This window comes from Typopeltis vanoorti, chromosome 5 (genome assembly GCF_054136105.1).
Source record: "Typopeltis vanoorti isolate ZY-2024b chromosome 5, IOZ_Tvanoo_1.0, whole genome shotgun sequence".
Classification (NCBI taxonomy): Eukaryota; Metazoa; Arthropoda; class Arachnida; order Uropygi; family Thelyphonidae; genus Typopeltis; species Typopeltis vanoorti.
Window position 1 is genome coordinate 12,616,628 of NC_143553.1, and position 23,333 is coordinate 12,639,960.

At 35.6% G+C, this 23,333-nt stretch overlaps 1 protein-coding gene across 1 annotated transcript in view; it reads left to right on the forward strand.

The window, feature by feature from the left end:
- The window catches only part of LOC150106228 (uncharacterized), a 373,927-nt gene that overhangs the window by 165,965 nt on the left and 184,629 nt on the right, over positions 1-23,333 (forward strand). Inside the window, exon 7 of the mRNA XM_090392254.1 lies at positions 8,435-8,542. Within this exon, the coding sequence (XP_090248380.1) occupies positions 8,435-8,542 (108 nt within the window). The remainder of the gene's footprint in view (positions 1-8,434; positions 8,543-23,333) is intronic.

The following is a 23,333-nucleotide window of genomic DNA, read 5'->3' on the forward strand; positions in this document are numbered from 1 at the left end:
AATGGCTATGTGGAGGTCTCCTCTCAGTTATACAGCTTTGACCCTTAAGCACCCCAATTAAAGATGCCAGGAAATTATATTCTTGGTTTAATCCTTTATGCAAGCTTAAGCAACAAAGTTTGCACCTGACATAATTTCAGGACTGGGCAACTCGTATATAGAAGTTAATGACTTCACATCACTTGCCTTAGTATCCCATAATGCAAAACACATATCCTTGCAGACATATATAATGCTATGCATTATGGGAGGTTCACGCACAATTCATCGTGCGGAAAAATCATCGTAGGGAAAATTCATTGCAGGAAAAATCACAGAAAAAATTTGTTGAAAGCGTTATTCGCTAGAAAATTGAAGTCAGTTTGGTTTAACACGTGTTATGCAAAAGTGCGTGATATTTGATAATAAATTGTATCTGAGAGATACCGTGAACTCCGATTTCAGTATAGTATTGGTTTAGTTTATTTTTATTTTTTTTCAATAATTTCTAGATTGTATCTAAAAATAACTAAACCATCATGTATTATATTTGCAGTGTTATTTTTTTTTTAAATTAAAATTTTTTTTTATCGCATTTCAGCACATACTAGTAATGAATGTATCTCTTGGATACATGCGACCTAAGCTGCAATTTTTTCGATTGCGACTTCCGCAGGGTTAAAGAAGGTACTACCAATGTACTTATCCATAGTTGAAATACCGTACTTACTCGAATACAACTCGCACCATGCCTGATTTTACTTTTTGAAAAAAGAAATTAAAAAATTTTGCATATGCCTCGCGCATGAATGAAAGCTTTAACACTTGCACGTTCGGGCATTAGTAAATGCGCCCGCAGTAATCAACATGCCCTCCCCAATAGCCACTATATTGCAGAGGCAAGAAAAACAATTACGTTTATTATGTCAGTGTAATTGCCTCTAATTACACAAATAGTGTAATTAGATACAACTTGGATAAAAATGACACTAATGAATGAATCACGTCTCCTCATACAGAAACTATGCTGTATAGACTCAAGCCAAACCATATGGCAAACACAGTATCTAACTAAAAACTCTTGTTATTAATTAGATGTGTGTGAGTTCGCAAAGCAGCAGTGAAATTCAACTGAAAGTGTTAAAACTAAGAAATATATATATATAGTGAATGTTATTATGGCAGTTTCACGTATGGAATTCAGTTGCAGAGAGCATTTCAACTCAACTGGCATCTTGCTTTTATCTATCGATCGCGTGATCTTTTGTTAATACTGCACCAATCATATGCACTTCTTAATAACCTGTCGTTCTGTCTGTTTTGCGTTAGGCTTAATTACTGTAAAGGGAGAAAAGTCGCAAAACTGGAAAATGTTCCGGGTCCGGTGCATAAAAAGTTCCAGAGCCAGGACTGGAGAGCCCTGGCTGAATTTAACCACTGGTTCCCAGAGTGTAAAAGCTGCTGTTTCACTACTATGAACTGCTACTGTGAATATATTCCTGCTTAGATATTTGAAAGTGAAGTTGTGCACTGCAAATTTCAAATTAAACAGTTTTACATCACGTGTTCTCAGAAGTCCAATTCCCGACATTTTTTCTTTTGGTAAATGTTTAAAAGTTCAAAGTTTAAGAACTAATTTATAAATTAATTAAAAATATTGCACGATGCCTCTGGAATTTATTTTAAACGAGAAGATGAAGCATAAATTGAGTGATAATGGTCATTTATTTATGAAAGACAAAGAAAATGAAGTAAAGATTTTTTGTAAATGTGATCAGCTTCAAAAAATGTATTGCCATGCGCATAATTCATACAGCTGGCGACAACATTATCAAACGAATTAACCAACATAATCATGCTGGTAACATGGCACGGGTTGAAGCAGCAAAGCTACTTAATGAAATTAAAGATTGAGCCCATACAATTAACAGTGGGACTCATTGAATTATCACTGAAGCATACACAAAAATATCTCCTGCCGTCATCAGCCAAATGCCGAGCAATGCCTCTGTAAAGAAGTCTATTCGTTACTAAAATCAAGAAGAAGCTGAAATCAAGCAGGACAGGTATCACCAAATCCATATTCGTTAAGTAATTTAATTATTCTGCCTATATATATATATATAAAATCACCTATGGAAACGAAGAGTTCATTTTGCATGACAGCAACGATGGCCGCAACAGATTGCTCATATTTTCTACTAAACGAAATCTACAGTTATTGTTGAAATCGACAACATGGTATGCAGATGGCACTTTTAAAACTACTCCACCTATTTTTGAGCAGCTGTACACAATTCATGGCATTATAAATGATAACGTGATTCCTGCTGATTCTGAATTTGCAATAAAAATGCGCATGATATCGGCAATTGCTTTTGTGCCATCTACAAATGTTGTACGTGCTTTTGAAGTGTTTTGTGAAAATAATGACTACCTGCTGAAGCTCAATCTGTTCTGCACTACGTAGAAGACATCTGGATTGGCAAACCTGATCGTCGATCAGTCCACCTTGCTTTCCCCATGCCTTATGTAATTGTTACCATGCTGCTCTGGAAGGGTTACCAAAGACAAACAACTCATGCGAAGGGTGGCATCATGTGTTCAGCGAACTAATTGGTGCTTCTCATCCAACAATATGGAAGTTTCTAAAAACTTTGAAGGATGATCAACATTTGAATGAGGGGAAAATAGAGCAGTATATAGCTGACACCCAACCTCCTCCTGGTAAGAAACGCTATTGAGATACTGCAAAAAGACTTCAGCTCATCATTAGTGATTATGAAAATCGTGAAACTCTTGATTACTTAAGAGGAGTTGCCGATAATTTTTTATTTTGAAAACTTTGTGGTTGTGCATTCACCTTTTTTGTTTCTTTTTTTTTTTTTTTATTCCATACTGCTCAATTTTGAATAGTATAAAATAAAGAGTGTTCCTTTTCATGATCATCAAAACAATATTTGTAGTCCTTTTCAGGACTACAAATATTGATAGAGATGCCTGATTGTACTGATTCCAGTTCTTCTTGAAGATAAATTTTTAAGTTGTTTTAATAACAACAGAATAATAATTGCCCCTTCGAAGTGGCTAATAGTACAATTTTGGAGGAATAAAATGAAAACAGAACATCACGACATTCATGCCTTCTAGGTGCACAACACTTGTTTTAACGTGTTTTAGCGGATAACAAACAGTTCAAATAATTTTAATTTTCACAAATAATGTATTTATGATTTAATTCATCTAATTGGATAGAGAGATCTATGTGAAAGAAATACTAATGCTTTAGGAATTAAGAAATGTCAACATTAGTCATAATCCTCAAACCTAGTCAAGAAGTTACTAATATCTGAATATGAATTTTTGTAATTGTTCAATTTGATTACCTTTTGCAGATAGTTATACTTGAATGTATATGTTGTACTATGCCACATTAAATGTTTTCTTTTGTTGAGTTATACTTGGTGTTTGCCTGATGTTCTTTCATTGCACTGCTCATAAAATTAATCGGACCTTTGCGGAAATCTTAAGTGCTATTGATAACCTCTGCCTAAAATAAGGTGATAATATAAATATAGTTGATGATTTATTCTTCTATGTTATTTAGACTAATCTGAATATAGGGTGGTGCAGTATAATATAAATTTCCTTATATTCAGATGAGCATCAGTCAACAACTAACGAAGAAGAACAGAATTTAAAGAAGTAAGGATAAGTTTAACATGTTTGCTGCCAACTACGAGTATACTCGTAGTTGGTAAACCAGCTACACAAGCCAGCTATGAGTATACTTGTATGACACTTACTGCCGGCAATGAGATTACCGTACTGACCTTGAAGAAGTGAAAATGCATGGCTTGTAGGGCTAGCATCAAAACTGTGTATTCTCATAGATAGTATATGCTCTGCACAAGCCAACTACGAGTATACTCGTATGACGCTGACCGCTGGCAACGAGAGTACCGTACTAACCGTGAAGAAGTGAAATTGCTCAGCGTACGGGAACAGACTATGCCGAAGTAGCGTGGCAGCGAACATGTTAACAAACCAACATAATTGGAACAGTAGGATGTTCCAACAATAGCAAGCTAATGATTTTTTTATTCCTTGCCTTGTGGCTAGAATTCGTTCCTCGTTAGAATCTACATCCTACAAAATCTGTAAACCTTTCTTTTATGATTGTTCTTACTGTGAATTCCTGTAGATCGAACTTCTTTGCTAGCTCACAAATTTTCATTCTGCCTTCAAAATCCTTAATAATGTTGAGTTTTGTTTCCAAAGTCGATGTTTTTCTTTTCTTGCTAGCTGTAGACGAATCGGACTTGCTTCTTTTGGATGACATTATTATTTTTTATGTGATAAAATTTTTATCAAGAACATAACATTAAACAGTCACAAGGTTTGTAGACTATAAAAATCGTGTATGAATGGAAACTGCGCGAAACACGTCAGTGCTTGTTCACCGCATGTGCGACACTGGCGATTGCGGCTGGTGCCTGAAAGATATGACTAGTGGTGAGGCGTGAAGTGGGATGGGAATATGTACATATAAGAAACCACGTAACTCCGGATTCGCGTAAGTCGGGGTATGTACTCAGAACTTTTTTTTTTCTTTCAGTTAAAACATTAATGGCTCCATAACTGTTCATATTATGGAGATAATGATGTTTTAACTAAAAAAAAAGTATGTGGAGTTTGTCTTTTGATCTGTCTCTTTATTGTTGATTTTCATTCCAAATTTGTTACAGCAGTTATTCGATGTAGAGTGCTGAAGACATGCTCTCTACTTTATCTAGGATTCCCCTGCATAAAGTAGAGAGCAGAATTGAATATCTCCAATTTTAATATTAGATTTATGGCTCTTATGAAGTGGAATTCAACCTGATATCAAAATTGAAGATATTAAACTTAGCTCTCTACTTTATACAAACATTCTAAATAAATTCAACAAAAGGCTTCTGGATTCTTTAACTAATTGAAACATTCCTCTAACAAATCATCATCAAAAAATTTTTGACATGTACCTTCGGGGGTGGGAACAGGTTATTATGATAGTATTGAAAAATGAAAAAAAGTTACATCATTACTAACTTCCTATTGACAGTTTTCCTGCAAATTAATCTTAATATCTGTCAAGGCTCCAGTATTATCAGATCTTATATTTCTCACTTCTAAGATGATTTTTACTGTATCAGTCCATTTAAATCTTGGTCTTCCATGGGATCTCTTTCTTGCTGTCCTCACAAAGAGCACTGTTTTGCTAACTTTTCATCTCCCATTCTGTTTAAGTGACCGTACCACCTGAGATTAACTCTGCTAACGCATTCCTGAATGGTAACAATGTGAAGTTCTTTCCCGATATCCTCATTTTTAACATGATACTGCAATCTGTTAACTTCTCTAATCCATATTCGAACTCTAATATCTGAGGTCTCTAGTCTATGATCAAACATTTTTATTTCTCACCCACCCCTTAGATCCATTAGTTCAAATTGGTTTTGAATGCTATTTTTATACTGTAAGTTTAGTGGTTTGGATAATTTCTCTCTTATTTCATATAAATTTATTCAGTTGACTTCCTACTATACCAGCTTCGCTCATTCTGTTGTCTGGTTCCATGTTTAATTTGTCATCTTCACAAAAATTGTGCCTAAATTAAACGTTTTATTTTTTCTATAGGTTTTCCATTCAGAATGCAGTTGACGTTTTCATTGTTCTGCCTATTTTCATTGTTTTCTTATTGTTGATTTCTTATGAACTTTCTTACAACTGTTATTCAGTTTAGTTAGGAACTCTTGAAGACTTATTGGGTTTATTTAGAAGTGTAACATCATCTGCATAAAATAAAGAGCCAAATTTACATCTCCAATTCTGATATGAGGTTTAATATCACTTTCCTTTATAATGTGATCCATATAGATGATGAATAAGAGTAGCAATAATTTGCTATTGTCTCTCACACTTGATTAACCACATCAACGTCAATATGGATAAAATACATCACTCCTGATACACTTTATATCCATGATATATTTCAATGTAATATCGATGGTATTGCAATTTTAATATTATTATTTATTATTATTATTACGTGACACCTCCAAGGAGTCCAAACTCTCATCGAGGGAGGACACCTACTCTACATCTCTCCGTCTCCACAACTCAATCCACCATCTACAGTGAACTATATCATCTACACCAGGGGTCGGCAACCTTTACAGACTCGTGGGCCACATTCAACTTTTATTTTTAATAATCGGGCCGCAAGCGTTTAATTAAGAGAAAATAGTGAGTGAAAAAAAAAACTTTAAGTTATCAATTTTATTATATCAATCTTAAAAAACACAGAAATATTTAAAGTTTGAGATTACGAGATAAAGTAAGATATTCTCGTAATGACGTTTGATATATTCTTTTATAACAGCAACAGTTTTATGACAAATAAGACAAAGGGGATTATCCTCATTTTCAATAAAGAAGTGCTTGCTGTTCCATTCATCATTAAAGCTTCTTCCTTCATCTGCAATTTTATGTTTTCTTGAACCCATTTTTGAAATTATTTTTAAGAAATATGTATCCTCTGAAAATAATGATTGATGTTATTGAATTATATTAAAATACGGACCAGGGAACGCGACTGAAAATGTGTGCCAAAATCTCGGTTTTCATCGAATGAAGTCACCTGGTTATCCCCACACACGATGACTCACACGGTTGACTCGTGCCAATTTGCACAGCGATATCACGAAGTATAGGTATAAAATTATTTTTAATTTATTATTCATATTGTAAAATGTAAAAAAAAAACGAAAAAAAGAAAATCAGCTAACGCCTTTATAAAATGTATTATTTACATAATTCAGCATACGGGCCACATGCTATTTAAGTATGGTTAACCTTTTATGGGCTGCCAAAAATGCACATTTGGGCCGCATGCAGCCCGCGGGCCGCCATTTGCTGATCCCTGATCTACGACAATGCTGTCTACTACCCACTACCACACTAACATTTTCACAATCACAAACATCCATGCCCATGGCAGGATTCGAACCCACAGCCTTTTGGCTGGATAGCAGATACACTAACCACTCGGCCAACCATGATGGCTAATGCACATTGCATCCATGGGAACTTTGACGTGTATATATGTCATGACCGGTTGGGAGGTTGTACATCAAACCATCTTCCTGTGCCTCCTTTAATTCTAACTGCTGACTTTCAACTCAAATATAGACTAAGTATTTCTCGATACAATGTCCTGTTTGCACCATATAACTGTAGTGTTTTGAGCAGCTTTTCTCTTGGCACATTTTGTCATATGCCATTTCCAGGTTTACAAAAAAAAAAATACAGCTCTTTGTTATATTCTCATGACTTCTCCACTATTTGTGAAATAGTGGAGAAGTCATGGGGTTAATCCTGACAACCTCTCTTTAATTAGATATTGAAATGAATGACACAGGATTATACTAAATTTAAAAAAAAATTAATTAAATTAATTAAAATGGGGTGGAATGCACTGCTGCTTGCCATTTATGAGGATAAGACTCTCCCAAATCTTGCCAGTAGAGAAACAATCATTTTGATTTAAATTTGGGCAGTGTAGAGATGCTTCAGCACTCTTTTTAATTAACCACTCAAATCTAAACCTGCACTGATGTAAAAGATGAGCATTGAACCATAGGATATCGTGGTCAGTATCCACTCCATGCTGAGCAAAGCCAGATTTTTTAGGTTTATTGTTTGATATAATATTGGTGTTCTTATAGCCATTTGTCAACAGAACACCCTGTCTGTTCAAAGTATTGAGTGGAGGCACTCACACTAAACTTGACCATGTTCAGTGTGAGTGCCTATCTTTTCTTATAGACCACCATCACTCGAATGACGAGAGGAGGCTGTTTATCTTTCATTGATATTTTATGGTAATAAAGGAGTATAAAAAGTTTCAAGTTCTGCATGATAAGATGTTGCTATTTGAATGAGATTTCTAAAGTGAGTCTGATGATTCTGTGGAGGTTGTTTTTACTAATAAATAAACGTTCATGATTGACACTTCTTTGTACCCTTTTCATGCTATTTTGTGTGTTCAATGTTCCAGATCTTAATTCCCTTGGAAAGTACCACTAAAATTGTATGACAGATGGATTACACTCAAGAGCAGCTATTCTAAGTGCTTTTTTCTTGGTTTGTGTGCGTGCGTGCGTGCGTGCGTGTGTGACCTCATCCAAAGGTCATTTAAAAATCCTTTTACATTTCTGAAAAGTATTTTATATTTATAAAAATAAATATAAAATACTTTTATATTTATTTTTATAATAGTATAAGATATAAAATTTTTGTTATATTGACAGCTGTATACTAATTATTATTCATATATATATATATGAATTTTCTATTTTCAATAATAAAGCAGTACTTTCAAGTTGTATCCATTATCATATTGTTTATCTAGATTTTCATATGATGGCCGATTAATTGTATCTGGTGGAGATGATAAGACAGTAAAATTGTGGGACACTAGTACTAAGGGATGTATCCACACATTTCCTGATCAAGGAGGGTAAGATTTTTTTGTCTCGTTTTAATTAAGAGTATGAATTTTTATTTTATTTTTTTGTTAAGTGACTTTGCCATAATACTAATTTGGCCTGTTCTTTATTGCCAATGTGGTAATAAAGAACAGGATTTGTTTTTATTTTAATTATTTTTTTTGTCTTATTTGTTGTGCTCTTAAGTTTACTATTGTTGGTCATGATCTCATCCCATCTCCTGAAGTATCTGTTCACAGTGGAGGGGACCTCCAAGTCACGATACCGGCACTTTTAATTCTTTTTCTTTGCTTTACTTCTCCTGAGTCTTTTTTTTTTTTTACTATCCTTTTTTCTTGACCACCATCACTGGATTCATCCCCTTTACTGAGATGTTTGCCATGTAGTGCGACCTGTGGACATCTGGAAAGGAGGATGCTGGTATTCTTGCACTACTTTGACCTCTCCTTCAGCAAGATGGGTGGCCTGGTCAGGATGATCATTCGGCTAGTGGGCTTGCCTGAAGGGTCAACAGTGTCACCATAAGTCTCCTACCTCATTATCCAGGGATGGGGGGGGCCTAAGATTTGCTGTGGTGCTGGTATAGCATCCAGTGTAACCCAGCATTCCACTTCGGAGTGCATTTATTGCTTGTTGGTTAGTAGAAGTCCACGTGTGTCTCCATGGTGAGTCGAGAGCTTTGGTGTTGAATCAAATTCTTCCTGAGAATGAATAATTTTTCATCATCTTGGGTCAAGGTTGTTTCAGTTGGTCTCCTTCCCCATGGTCCAGGAACAGGATCCAAGGCTTGCTGCAGTGTCTGTATACTGTTTAGTATACAGACACCTAATGTTCCATTCCCAAGTGCAGTTACTGCTTGCCATAGAATGGGCATCAGTGTTGTGGCTCCATGGTTAGTGGGGGAGCTCTGGCACTGAATCAGACTCATCCTGAGAATGAACAATTTTTCATCTTCTTCTTTAACAAGCCCCAACCAAGTTCAAAAACATAGAATCATCAACAGAAAACTCAAGTAAACACGAAAAAACATAAGAAGTCACTACAAGTACACCACTATTCTTAATCTTTCACTCAACAGTGAATGTTTAATTGGAAAAATATCACCCTTCTTCATTCAGAATGGTTTGGAAGGGTTGGCAGGATCTCCAAAATCTGTAAAGAAACTGCATTCAGATTTCCTTATAAAAGCAGCAACAGTAGCATAATAAAAAAAAAATTACTCCTGTGACATCCATTGGGGGAATGCCATTTATAGCCCCTCCCCCCTTCCAAAGTTAAACTTTTCTAGAGGTGTAATATCAAAGTGGGACCTCCTTGACATTCCCGGTGAGGAAATCTGCTCTGAACTCAAGGACCAAAGAACGACAGCTATAAGAGGAATTCTTATGTGTAAAGATGAGCATTTGGTTTCCATCAATAACACCATCCTTACCCTCAACAAATGCAAACCACAGAATTTGTCAAAGCAGAGTTTATCTCAACCGTTCATTAAGGTTCTATATCCTGAACCCTTTGTGCTGCTTTTAAATATCAGAAATATGGTCATTCTCATACTGCCTGTAATTTCTCTCTATCTGTATTCTTTACTGTGTATGGCAGTAAAGATCATGACAATAAAGACTGCAAGAGTAAAAAAATGCTGAAATGCTCTGACTGTAAGGGAAACCACCTAGCATACTCCCGAGCATATTTAAGGTGGAAGGATGAAAAGGAGATAAAAATTTAAACGTAGAGCAATGTACCATCTATCAGGAAGCAAGGAGGAACTAGACCACAACAGTAGCAACAACATCTTATAAACACACTTATGCTGAGAAGGTGACTGTAAAGAAGTATTACTCAGTGTAAAAATAATCGTAATTTAAATTCTGAATATTTTTACATATTGTTTATGTTAGAATGTTTATTAGTTTTTGTTTCATAACACTCGTTGTCGGCACTTATGATGTGCCCGTTATTGAAATTATTTTGTCAAAGTGATATGTAAAGCATTTAAAAAGTTTATGTACTTACCAGATTTGAATAGTTGTATTACTTTAAAAAATTTTATAGTAGTTTAAAATATTGAGTTGTGTTTTATGAAGACATTCTTATATCATTAACGGAGAAAAGGGTCAGCCATTATACCTAGTTTCTCGCTTGCCACTTTCATGGAATGCGCATGCTTGCTGAGAAGTTTGATGTGTGATTGACAGCTGACAAGGAGAGCGTTCGGTATCAGGGTAATAGGGAGTAAACAAGAAGAGTGTTTGGAGAGAAAATTAGAACACAGGCCGGCAGATATTTAGATTTGGAAGAAATTGAGGTTTTTTTATGTGACATTTGGAGGAAAATAAATAGTATATTCCGAAAAAGGAATCGTGGAACTATGAAGTATGTTCGGAGAGAAAATTAGAACACAGGCCGGCAGATATTTAGATTTGCAAGAAATTGAGGTTTTTTTATGTGACATTTGGAGGAAAATAAATAGTATATTCCGAAAAAGGAATCGTGGAACTATGAAGTATTAAAGTGGAATATTCGTGGAAATGCTATTGGAAGATTTTTAGTAGATTCTGAAAAGCATTAGTGAATAAAAGAAGAAATTGCTATTTACGTTCTAAAGGAATGTTCGAGAAACTCTGATTAGGAAGTTTCATATGTATTAAGGATGCCGGATCTAACTGTTATTTCTACTAAAAAGAGACAGAATTGAGTCAGGAAGATTTAATGTGTGCTACGTGAGTGATAAGAAAGGATCCTATGAAAATGAAGAATAAAGTCTTGTATCTTCGGAAAAGGGCCTTGACAGAGAGAGAAACTCGCTATGAACATTTTTTCATTGTGAAAACAAAGTGTTTAGTCTAGGCTTAAGTGTAAGTTTATTTTAAAAGGCCTTGGATCCAATTAAATTTGTAGTTAGTTATGTAACATTGTTTGTTTTATTAAATGTGCTTATTTTGGTCATGAGTCAGTGATTTTTGGATTCTGAAAGAAATATAAAAAAGAGGTCATTGCACCAATCGGAGTGAACTGTTGTGCAGTAAATAAATATAATAAAAGCACTTGGAAAATAAAAATAATTGTTATAGAGAAATCTCATAAAACTGAGGAGGATAATATAAATAAAATAATCTCTCCTATTTAAATTAACATCAGGACATTGACACTTACGTCAATCCTGTCTTCTCAGAACTACAACACTCCTGACAGATATGACTTGCTCGCTATCTCCTTACAGTGAATTAAAGAAAAAATCAACATAGACTCACTCCTGAATCCATGTTGATTTCTCACTCTGGAGAAACAAGTGTATCTTAATGGAGAAAGAACTGAGGAAGTCAGCAAGTTTGGCTACCTGGGATCTGTTATTAATGTGAAGAATTGCTGTTCAGAAGAAGGCTAGGAATGGCTAAAACAACAGAGACCTGTCTAAAATCTGGAAGGATGGATCTGTCTCCATGGGAACAAGGTTGAGGATTTTGGATGCAGTTGTTTTTCCAACAGTGACTTATGGATGTAAGACGTAGAACCTAAAGAAGTCAGATAAGAAACAGATATCTGCTTTTGAGATGTGTTAAAGAAGGCTGTCAAGAATATAATATACTGAATGGTGTACAAATGAATGGGTGTTAGAAAAGATCAGTAGACCTTGAAAGCCCTAAGTATATTGACGGAAAAAAATTAAAATATTTTGGACACATAGAAGGGATGGAATACTAGAAGGTAAAGTTCCTGGAAAAAGAGGAAGGGTAGACCATCAATGAGATGGATGGTGTGTGTGACGGATCTTCAGAAAGTTGAGGCCTTCAGAAAAGCAAACAGCATGACTACATGGTGAGGCCTGGTGTGGCACATCACCGAGCATCGGAGTGACCATATGGCATCTGTAGATGCCCAATGAACATAGATAGATAAACTCACTCCTGAAGACATGCCAGAAATGTTCCCATTACACAAAAATCCTCTTATTAAAAAAAAAAAAAAAAAAAACGGAATGTGCACCACAGAGGATCAAAGATCTTTCTCCAGACCCTTCATTAAATGGCCAATCACTCCCCCCTCAAGAAGATAAAATGTTTAAATACCAAGTGTCCTAGAGGGAGTAGACTTTGATGACGTCTTGGATATTTTTTCAGAAGAAATGATGGATGCTGGTGGCCCACAATTCTAAAAAGGGGGGAAAAATCCAGGACTAATGAGACAAAACCTTTTAACATAAGAAGCCAGATGATATCACCAAAAAAAATGTAAAAAAAAAAAAAAATAATAATAATGAAAACATTTCTACAATAGAATTGTTGTGGATTTTGACAAAGCATTGATGACATCAAGGCTTTTTTGTAAAAATATAAACCAGTATGCTTCTACCTGCTGGAAACATACCTGAAGCCAAGTGATTATCTGGCTCTATGTAATGTTACCATCATTTGTGAAGAGAGGACAGAGGATGCACCTACCCAGAGAGGAGGAGTTATCCAACTTTCAGTGAGAAATATAATAATAGTATATAATATGATATTATTATAATTATTATATGTTATATATAACGCTCAACAACTTCTGTTCTTAAAGAGAAGATGTTGAGTGTATACTTGACTCAAGAATCTCTTCCTTTTAAAGACATGAAGTAACACCTTCTTCTATATGCCTACTTGAATATTCACTGCCATTGATTTAACTGTATTTCACCCTCTTCCCACAATTTAAGTATGAAACTGATGACAACCTATTTGAGAGTGATCATTTATCCATGATATCAACTTTTCTGCATGGGCAACCATTTACTACATCATGGATATTATGGTGGAAAATTGAGCAAGGTGACTTGCTATCTCATTAGTGAAATTCAACTGTGCAGTGGCCAGCTCATCTCCTATCAGCGGTGCAGTGCATCATGTAACAGAGCATGTTATATGAGAAGCCATAACTGCAATTCCTAAAACATCTAGTCAGTTTCTAGGTTTCCATGTTTTCCTAAGCCATGGTGGAATTATAAAAATAATCATAATTTAAAATTCTGAATATTTTTACGAATTGTTTATGTTAGTATGTTTATTAGTTTTGGTTTTCATAACACACATTGTCAGCATTTGCGATGTGCCTGTTATTGAAATTATTTTTGTCAAAGTGATATGTAAAGCAATTAAAATTTTATGCACTTACCGGATTTTAATAGTTGTGTTACTTTAAAAATTTTTATTATAGTTTAAAATATTAAGTTGTGTTTTATGAAGACATTCTCTTGTCACTAACAGAGACAACGTGTCAGCCATTATATTTAGTTTTGCCCATTCTCGCCGAGAAGTTTGATGTGTGATTGACAGCTGACAAGGAGAGCATTCGGGGAGAAAAGAGAACGCTGGCTGGCAGATATTTAGGTTAGGAGGAACTTAAGTTTTTATGTGACAGTCGGAAGAAAATTAATAGTAGATTCCGAAAAAGCAATCGTGGATTAGTAGATTCCGAAAACGGAATCGTAGAGTTATGAGATTTTAAAGATTTAAGACTGTCAGCAAGTGTTGGTAAATAAAGGAAGATATTGCAATCGACGTTCTAAAGGAATGTTCGAAGAAATGCTGATTGGAAGATTAATAGCAGATTACAAAAAGGGAATTGTAGAACTGAGTTTTAAGGTGGAAGACTGTCAATAAGTATTCGTAAATAAAAGAAGATATTGTTAATGACATTCTAAAGGAATGTTCAAAGAAATGCTGATTGGAAAAAAATTGCATGAAGTGAAAGTGTTTATACTTAGGTGAATTCAGAATATCTACACTTCAAGTGTCAAGAAGAATTAATGTGTGTGCTACATGAGGCCTTAACAGAGAAACTGGCTATGTACATTTTGTTATTGTGTAAACAAAGTGTTTAGTCTAGTAAAATGAGATGAAGTATATGTTAAACAAATCAGTGATAGATTGAGTCAGAGAATGGCTGATCTCTTAACTGTAAGTTTATTTAAAAGGCCTTTGGATCCAATTAATTTTGTAATTATATATTTTGTTTTAAGTGTATATATTGTTTATGCTTTATTAAATGTGTTTATTTAGTCTTGAGTCAGTGATTTTTTTTGGATTCTGAAAGAAAGAGTTAAAGTCATTGTACCACAAAGAGTGAATCTTTGTGCATATATAGGTACACTCGGAAATAAAAAAATAATTGTTAGAAACAGAGATTAAATAATACAATTAATCTCATAACAAATAATAGTATTATGATTACACAGCAGTCAGAGAAGCCTAGAAATAAGATTTTGGTATTTTTTACAGATACCTTACAATAACAAACCCAATTGTTTTCAGATGTGCTCGAGCTTTATTAAGATACATTCTTCTTCAGAGCCAGAAGGAATCCTGGATCCAGTATACATCTACTATAACAAGAACCACCAACAGCGAAGAAGTATGTGGAAAATTTGAGATTAAGGCAGATATACCACCTGCTAGCTCTTCATCATAGAACATAATGGTAGCACAGTTGCTGATCCAACAGCAATTACCAACACCCTTGGGGAGATTTTTTCTAAATCACGCTTTCTTATCCTCCGGAATTTCTTGCCCAAAAATGCAAAGCAGGAAAACAATAAATTCTCTTTTTTTTTTTTTCAAACGGCACTGAAGAATACAACAGGCTGTTCACTAAAAAGAAATGAAAGCTACTTTGCTTAAGTGCTGTCCAACTGCTGTTGGACGACCAGATAATATTCATTATGAGATGATAAAACATCTGTCACCATCATCAGTGGATAAACTGTTACACCTTTAAAACAGACTTTTCTGTGAAAGCATAATATTTCCAGATATTTGCAAAAGGCAATTATTATTGTCATTCCTGAGCCAGGTAAGGATCCGAAATCCCTAAATAACTTACTCTGACAAGCTACTTGTACATGATTCTGGAAAGGTTAACACTTGTTTTTTGTGGTTTCTAGAGGGGAAACAACTTTTTTACCTGAACAAGCTGGCTTCTGAAAATGTTGTACTGCTGAGTTGTTTGGCTGGAGGCATCTATTAGAGATACATTTCTAAAATGTGTGCATCAAGTATTAACTTTTTTTTTTTTTTTTTTTTTTTAAGATGGAAAAAACATGTGACATTGCTTTGAGATTTGGAAAACTGAAAGATTTACATGATTTTGTTCTTCAGGGGGAAATCTCTCTCTTTTTATCAACAACTTCTTATCTAACAAATCTTCCCAGTCCAAATGGGAACTTCTTTCTCCTGCAATTTCACAGGTTTCCTATTTGAATGGAGTGATAATGACATTACAAAAGAGTAATTCTGGGTACAAGAGAATGTTGAAATGCATTTACACAAATGCCAGAAGTATCATGAATAAGGGAGAGCAGTTTTTGGCATTGGTCAGCTTGACTTGGCCAAAAATTATAGGCATCAATGAGATCTTGTTGACAGAAAATGATATAGTCACAGGGATAGTGTGTAAAGGCCATTGTATTTTCATGAAGGATAGAGAGGAACAGGATAGGAAGTGGGGTACTGCTGATAATAGCTGAAGAATTACAACCAATAAAATTAGAAGTTTTAGAAGAATTAGGAGATTTGAAGGAGATAGTTCATTTGATGCTGACTAGTGTGAGAAAGAGGCCAATAGAACAAAATATATTGCTGGTTGATGTGCTGTAGACCAGGGGGGGGTCTACAGGAAGATTTAGATGCCACATATTGGCAGTTAGCACAATGAGTACAGGTTAAACAATTACTATGGGAGACTATAACTACAGAGACATAGATTGAGAGGAGGAAAAGAAAGGAGGCATGGAAAGATGGAAGTGGAATTTATACAGTTGCTAAGGGATGATTATCTGAGACAAGATGTTATAGAGGAGACCAAGGAGTTTAAGAGTGTTGGATCTGATAACAGCATTCAGAAGATATATCCATAACCAAGGTAGACACTGCCTCTAAATGGGGAGAATGACCATGTGGCTTGTTCTGGGAAATTGTAAACATATGGAATTCTCTGTCAAGAAAGGTTTATGTTGAACTATAAATCGCTGGTAATTATGACATCTTAGAGCAGTGCCATGACTTGAGAAGCTACAAGGAAAGTATGTCAATAGTGCATAGGAGGTGATCAGAGATTGTTTGAGAAAAGTGGTATCAGACACTGCATATCCAAGGTCAGGAGGATAAACCAAGTCGGGATTAAGTGGATGAGTAGAGAAATAAAGCAAGAGTTGCAAAAAAGGAAACACTATGGAGGGAATATAAAGAAAAATGTAATTAGCATACTCATGAGCAGTACAAAGTGCAAGCAAGCAAGAAGGATGACTAGTATGGTAAGAAAAGCCAGATGAGATTATGAAAGAAAATTAGCAGCGGGCTAAAGTAACCACGAAAGAGTTTTTCATTATGTAGCAAGTAAGAGGAAAAATGACTATGGTAGGATGACCTTAAATAATACTGGAAGGTGACAAAGGCAAAAGAAATAGTTGAGTTGCTGAATGATCATTTTGAAAAGGTATATCATCCAGCTGGAGATTTTGCAGTTGCTGATGTGACAGTGACATATCAAAATTCAGGTAGAAGAACAGGAAGTGTTCAGCATATTGGAAAATATCAATGTTGACCACAGCACTGGGACTGGATGGCAAGTCAGTCCCTGTACTACATGAATGTTCAAGAGAATTGGCATTATGTCTGATGTTGTTCAGTCTAAGCGTTAGCTCTGGCAGGATTCCAGGATAATGAAAAGAGCATATGATTATTCCAATGCATAAAGGTGGCTACAAGACAGAGATTGCAAAATAAAGACCAATTAATGTATCAGAGGTAGTTATTAAAGTATTGGAAAAGTTAGTTAAAGGTAAAATCCAACAATTGGCAGATAGGCATACAATACTGTAAAGTGGGCAGCACAGCCTTGTAAAGAGTAGGTCTTGTCTTAGTCTGTGCAGTTAGTCACACTCCTACTAACTACACTTTTACACAACCTCCACAGGTGATCCCTAGTTCTCTGAGTATTTACTGAAAAATTTCCTTTGCATCAATTTTATAAAACTCCTTTAATATTAAAAGTTTCTATCATGTCCCCTCTTTTCTGCCTACCAATTCAACTTTGTAACTCACACATCTTCAACCTATCCTAATAGAGAGCATTCAACAGACCTGTCACCTGCTTAGTCAATCATCTCTGAATCTTCTCTACCACTTCCTAGTCCACCAAGAAACCCAGGTGACCAAATCTGTGCACAGTAGTCAAGATAAAGCCAAATCATAGTCTTATAAAGAGGAATAATAACTTTCCTATCTTTACTGTGTGTGTGTGTGGGGGGGATTTCAATATCCAAGTAATTCTTTGAGCAATTTTACCAACTTTTGCAATATGCCCTCTCAACTTCAACTCTTTGTCCACCATCATCCCCAAGTCTCTAGCCTCATCAATTTCATGCAATCCAGTATCATCAATATGATACGCCATCTCAACCAAAAGTGCATAACCTAACATTTTACAACGTTAAAATGACAATCATTATCCTCTGTCCACAATTCCAATTTATTTAAATTATCCTGTAGGATAATCAGTATCACCTTTATTAACTATTGCTCGCTCCAGTTTTGCATCATCAGCAAACAAATGAACATTCCCCTTAAATCTTTCCTATTTGTATATCATCGATATACAAATTAAGGAGAGTGGGCCTAGTACAGAACACTGAGATATTCAGCTGGTCCTCATTCTCTTAGATTCTACTCCACCATATATTAATCTCTGGTGTCTGTCAGCCACCCACTATCCATGCTACTAGCTTCATATCCATTCCCATTTACTCAATTTCTGTAATAGTTTTCCATGTAGTATTCTGTTAAAAACTTTTCCAGTGATGCTGTTGCCATTTCCATTATCAAATTCCACTGTCACTTTATTATAAAATGTGAATAAATTACTAAGACATTTATTTATTTATTCGTATAATGATATAATGGCCATGAGGCCCCTTTTACGGTGAAGTACGACCATCATCCATCATCTCAATTCCCCCCAAATTTTATCCGTACTCGGGACCAACATAGCTGAAGAATCAGACCTATGGCTGGGTCTTAAGTATTCCAGACTGTAATCTGTGTGTGTGTGTTCATGGAGCTAATTTGCCTGCTTTGCAGGAGAAAAACCCCCATTTAAACTGGGGAGAAAAACCCTGTTGTCCACGCCCAAGACCGGCTAACTTGGCTATGTCTGAGAAAGATCCTTAAGCTCCTCACATTGACGACGAGAATCAACTAGAATTTTTACTTGGTTGGAGTGGTGAATGAGTTTATGAGAGGTATGATAGGTTTTGTGTCTCCTACGATGATTCTCTGGACTCCATGGCGATACTGTATGATAATAATTATACGAAAAAAAAAAGCCATGATGTTGTGCTGTAGATTTCTGTAAGGAAGCAAAATAGTTCACGATTTCTAAATGAAAGAAAAGGTAATACTACTCAGACTTAATTACTTCACTTAATGTATCCAAAGGAACCGTCTGTGTTCGAATTGGTTGAAAGGTAACAGTTATTTCCTGCAATGAGTCTTTTGACTCCACAGAGGTCTGGTATTAATAATACTCATAAAGCAAATACACAAAGACATTGCCATTTACCTCTTTTCTAAATAGAAAGGTTGAAATGTCAGGAAATTAAAGTAATTATTTCTAACACGGTTGTAGTCTCCATAATTTGTCTGAAATGAATGCTGATCACCGTGTAACACTAAAGGAAAGTATTCTGATAATTCATGGAGATTTGATGCACAAGCAATGCAATCACTACAGTAAGCTAAAGATGCATGTTTCTGTTTTGATTAATTGACTGGCATTTTTAAAATGTTGTAGAGATAGCAATCTTATTCCCAATTGCATCAAGCTAAACAGAAAATTCACCTTGGCAAAGTCACTAAGAATATAAAACAGTATGAAGAAAGCGATTCTCAGAAAGCAGATTCAAACTACTTGCAAAAACTTAGCATTTGCTTAAAATCGGGTTTGAAATTTTAAAATCAGAACTTTTAGGTTGTTTAAATCCATATTTGATATATCCTTACAAGGATTACTGACCACCCCACTAGTCATATCCTTGAAACAAAGAAAGTAAAACTTATATGTAAATTTCATTGACTTAAAGATTGACATTATTCAGATAGCCAACGGACATATTTGAATTTCTCAGCAGTAAATGAAAAACAGCCAACCACAAGCCACTGATAACAATAACAGCCAACTAGAGGTAAGTGATAACAGGAGCAACCAACTGCCTTTGGTGAACACTCATGGGATCAGCCTTTCTAACTATGCCCTGAACAATGGTGAACTCTCTCTCTACTTAGTAAAGGCTGTAAACTTTGCTGTGGCACCCAGGATCATTAAGAAATCAGATTTTATATACCATATTGAAAGAAAACATTCCTACCAACCACCATAGCTGATAAAATATGTTTGGACACCTCAAACATTTTAAATTTAAATAATACGAAAACAATAACTGGCAGCCTAACCAAATCTAAATTGGCAGTTTTGAAATCATTAAAATCAAATCAGGACATCGTAATCACTAGAGCTGATAAAGGCAGTTCCACTGTTATTTCAAACTGAACATATTTAGAAAAAATGAATCATTTTGTCTCAGACAACAGCACCTATCAACTTATTAACTATAACCCCAACCAATCGGATAAAAAAAGAAAATGGAAAAATTACTTAAATCATTCACTTCTTGGCCCAACACAGTTAAAAGAACTACTTCTGCACTACGCTCATTAAAAGAACTACTTTTGCCTACGCTCATTCCCTGAGAATTTGCGGTTTACAAGATTCACAAGCAGGAAGTACCGCTCTGGCCAATAGTTGAAGGTATAGACAACTCCAATTATCATTTAACCAAGAAACTAGCGTCAACATTCAAGGAGTTGGTAGGTCATTCCCACTCCTATATTTTAAACAGAAAATGGAAAAATTACTTAAATCATTCACTTCTTGGCTCGAGGATCCAGTTAAAAAAACTACTTCCACACTACGTTCATTCCCCGAGAATTTACGACAATTAATTTAATTACAAAAACTCCTTCCGCACTATGCTCTTTCCCCAAGAATTAATTTCATTCATTTCTTGACACGAGGATACAGTTGAAAAAAACTACTTCTGCACTACGCTCATTCCCCGAGAATTTACAGTTTACCAAGATTCACAAGCAGAATGTATTGCTCTGGCCAGTAGTTGAAGGTATAGACAGCTCCAGTTATCATTTAGCCAAGAAACTAGCGTCAACACTCAAGGAGTTGGTAGGTCATTCCCCTTCCTATATTTAAAACACACAACACTTTGTGAACAAAATTAAAGACATCATACTGGAAAAACGTGATTTAGTCAGTTTTGACATCTCTGCGCTCTTCACAAATCTCCCAATCAGTGATACAATTCTTCTTTTACAGGACAAATTCCCTCCTGATATCACAGTGCTCTTTGCACATGTACTATGTTCTGGCTATTTTGTGTACAAAAAGAATATGGGCTTGCATTTATACCCCCCCCCCCCCCCCAATTGTTAACTTTTATATGGAAGCTTTTGATCAACGTGCTCTAGATTCCTGTACTTTAAACCCAAAGTCTGGCTTAGATACGTTGACGATGTTTTCGCTATCTGGTCCCATGGCCTCCAGAAAGACACTTTCCTCATCCACCTAAACAAACAACACAAACTCATACAATCCACATTTGATATTGAAAATCAGAACATACTTCCTTTTCTAGATACACTTGTCACATGCACATCTTCCTTCTGGCAGTCTGTCCTTCACTGTTTACTGGAAGCCTACACATACTGGCCAATATATTATTATTATTATGCGACACCTCCGGGGAGTCCATAGGCTCATCGAGGAAGGGCACTTGCTCTACAGCTCTCTGTCTCCACTACTCAAATTGACCAACTGCACCAACGGCATCTACAGCCCACCACTAGTATTTTCACAGACAATCGCAATCATTCATGCCCATAGCGGGTTTCGAACTCACAGCCTTTTGGCTGGAGAGCGGATATGCTAACCACTCAGCCAACCAGGCTGACAATATACACATCAACTCCTACCACCATCTAACACAAAAACTAGGGGTCATTAACACACTAAAAAACAGGGCTTTGAAGATTTGCTCCAGTGAAAACAAGCACTTAAAAATGAATTAAAAGTTATCAGAAAAATTCTTTCCTTCTCCAACATTAAAGATACCAAGAATACAATTTCTTGATATCTTTAATTTATAGTATAACCAAGTGGAAAACCTTGCAACACTTTTGCTGTAATAAAACTATCTATATGAAATTGTCCTCTGAGATTATAAATAGAATATATTTACTTACTTATCCTCTTCAAGCTCCGTGGCACATAAGGCTAAGATCCTTTCTTTCCACAACTTTCTGTCTAGAGCCAGTGTTTGTTCTTGCTTCCAACCAGCTCGCCAATCCAGCTTCATTTCTTTCCTTCGCCATGTGAGTTTTGGTTTTTCTCTTTTACACCTTCCTTCAGGAGTCCAAGTCAGACCCACCCTTGGGATATCATTGTGGTTCATTCTGAGTATATGTCCCGTCCATCTCCATCTACACAGTTGATTTCCTCTTGAGTACTTTTTGTGTTAGTTATTTTTTATAGTTCTTTATTTGATATTTGGTTTTTGCCAATACATTTTTAGAATTTTTCTAAGACATTTGGTTTGAAAACTGTTTAACCTTTGTTCTTGCATTTTACTTATTTTCTAAGTTTCTCCTCCATAGAGTAGGACAGGTCTAACATTACTTAAAAAAAAGATCTTCAGTTTTGTTTTAATCTTGTATGCTGCAGATTTCCATATCGGCTGTAAACTTGTGAAAACATTCCATTCTTTGGTTATTCTCTGTTTAATATCTTCATTAGTGCCACCAATTTGGTTGACTATTGATCCAAGATATTGAAAGTCTGTCACATTTTTCACTTCTGTGTTATCTATCTTTAGAGTCTTCCTTTACTTTTATTAATCCTCATTACTTTTGTTTTATCTTTGTTTATTTTTAAGCCTACTGAAGATGCATTTTCTCTTAATCTTCCTGTTTTCTGTTGCAAATCACTGAATTGAGAAGAAATCAAAACAATGTCATCTGCATCCAGATCTTCAATACAGCTTTGGTTTTCGTGGTTTTGGCCATAACCCAGTCAATCACTATATTGAAAAGTAAACCGGAGAGTACACATCCCTGTCGGACTCCAGTTACAATGGGGAAGGCTACTGTCTCAGAGTTCTGCACCAAAACTCAGGATCTACTGTTTTCATACATTTGTTTGATAACATTATTATGGGCAACTCTAACGAGTCCTTAGACTCATTGAGGGAGGCCCTAAATATTGTCGAGAACTATTCAGCATTCGCAAAGTATCTATCATATTTTGCTTTGAACTCATTCACAGTCATGGCACCCACAACAGATTCTGGCAGCTTATTCCACTCATTCACCACTCTCCAAGTAAAAAAAAACCTAGTTCTAACACCCTTGCTGACTACACTCTTGCTCAGTTTCCATGGATGGCCGTAGTTCTCCCACCACCAGACCTATTCTGAAAAATTTCCTCTCAGTTAATTTTGTAAAAATCCCTCAGTAATTTGAATGTCTCAATCATATCACCGCTTTTCCGCCTATCAACTAATTTCTGTAACCCACAGATCTTCAACCTGTTCTCGTAAGGTTCATTCCATAGACCAGCTATCATCTTGGTTACTCGCCTCTGGATCATCTCTGCCACCTCCTCCCCCATCAAGAAGAAACCCTGGTGCCCAGATCTGGGCACAGTCGTCAA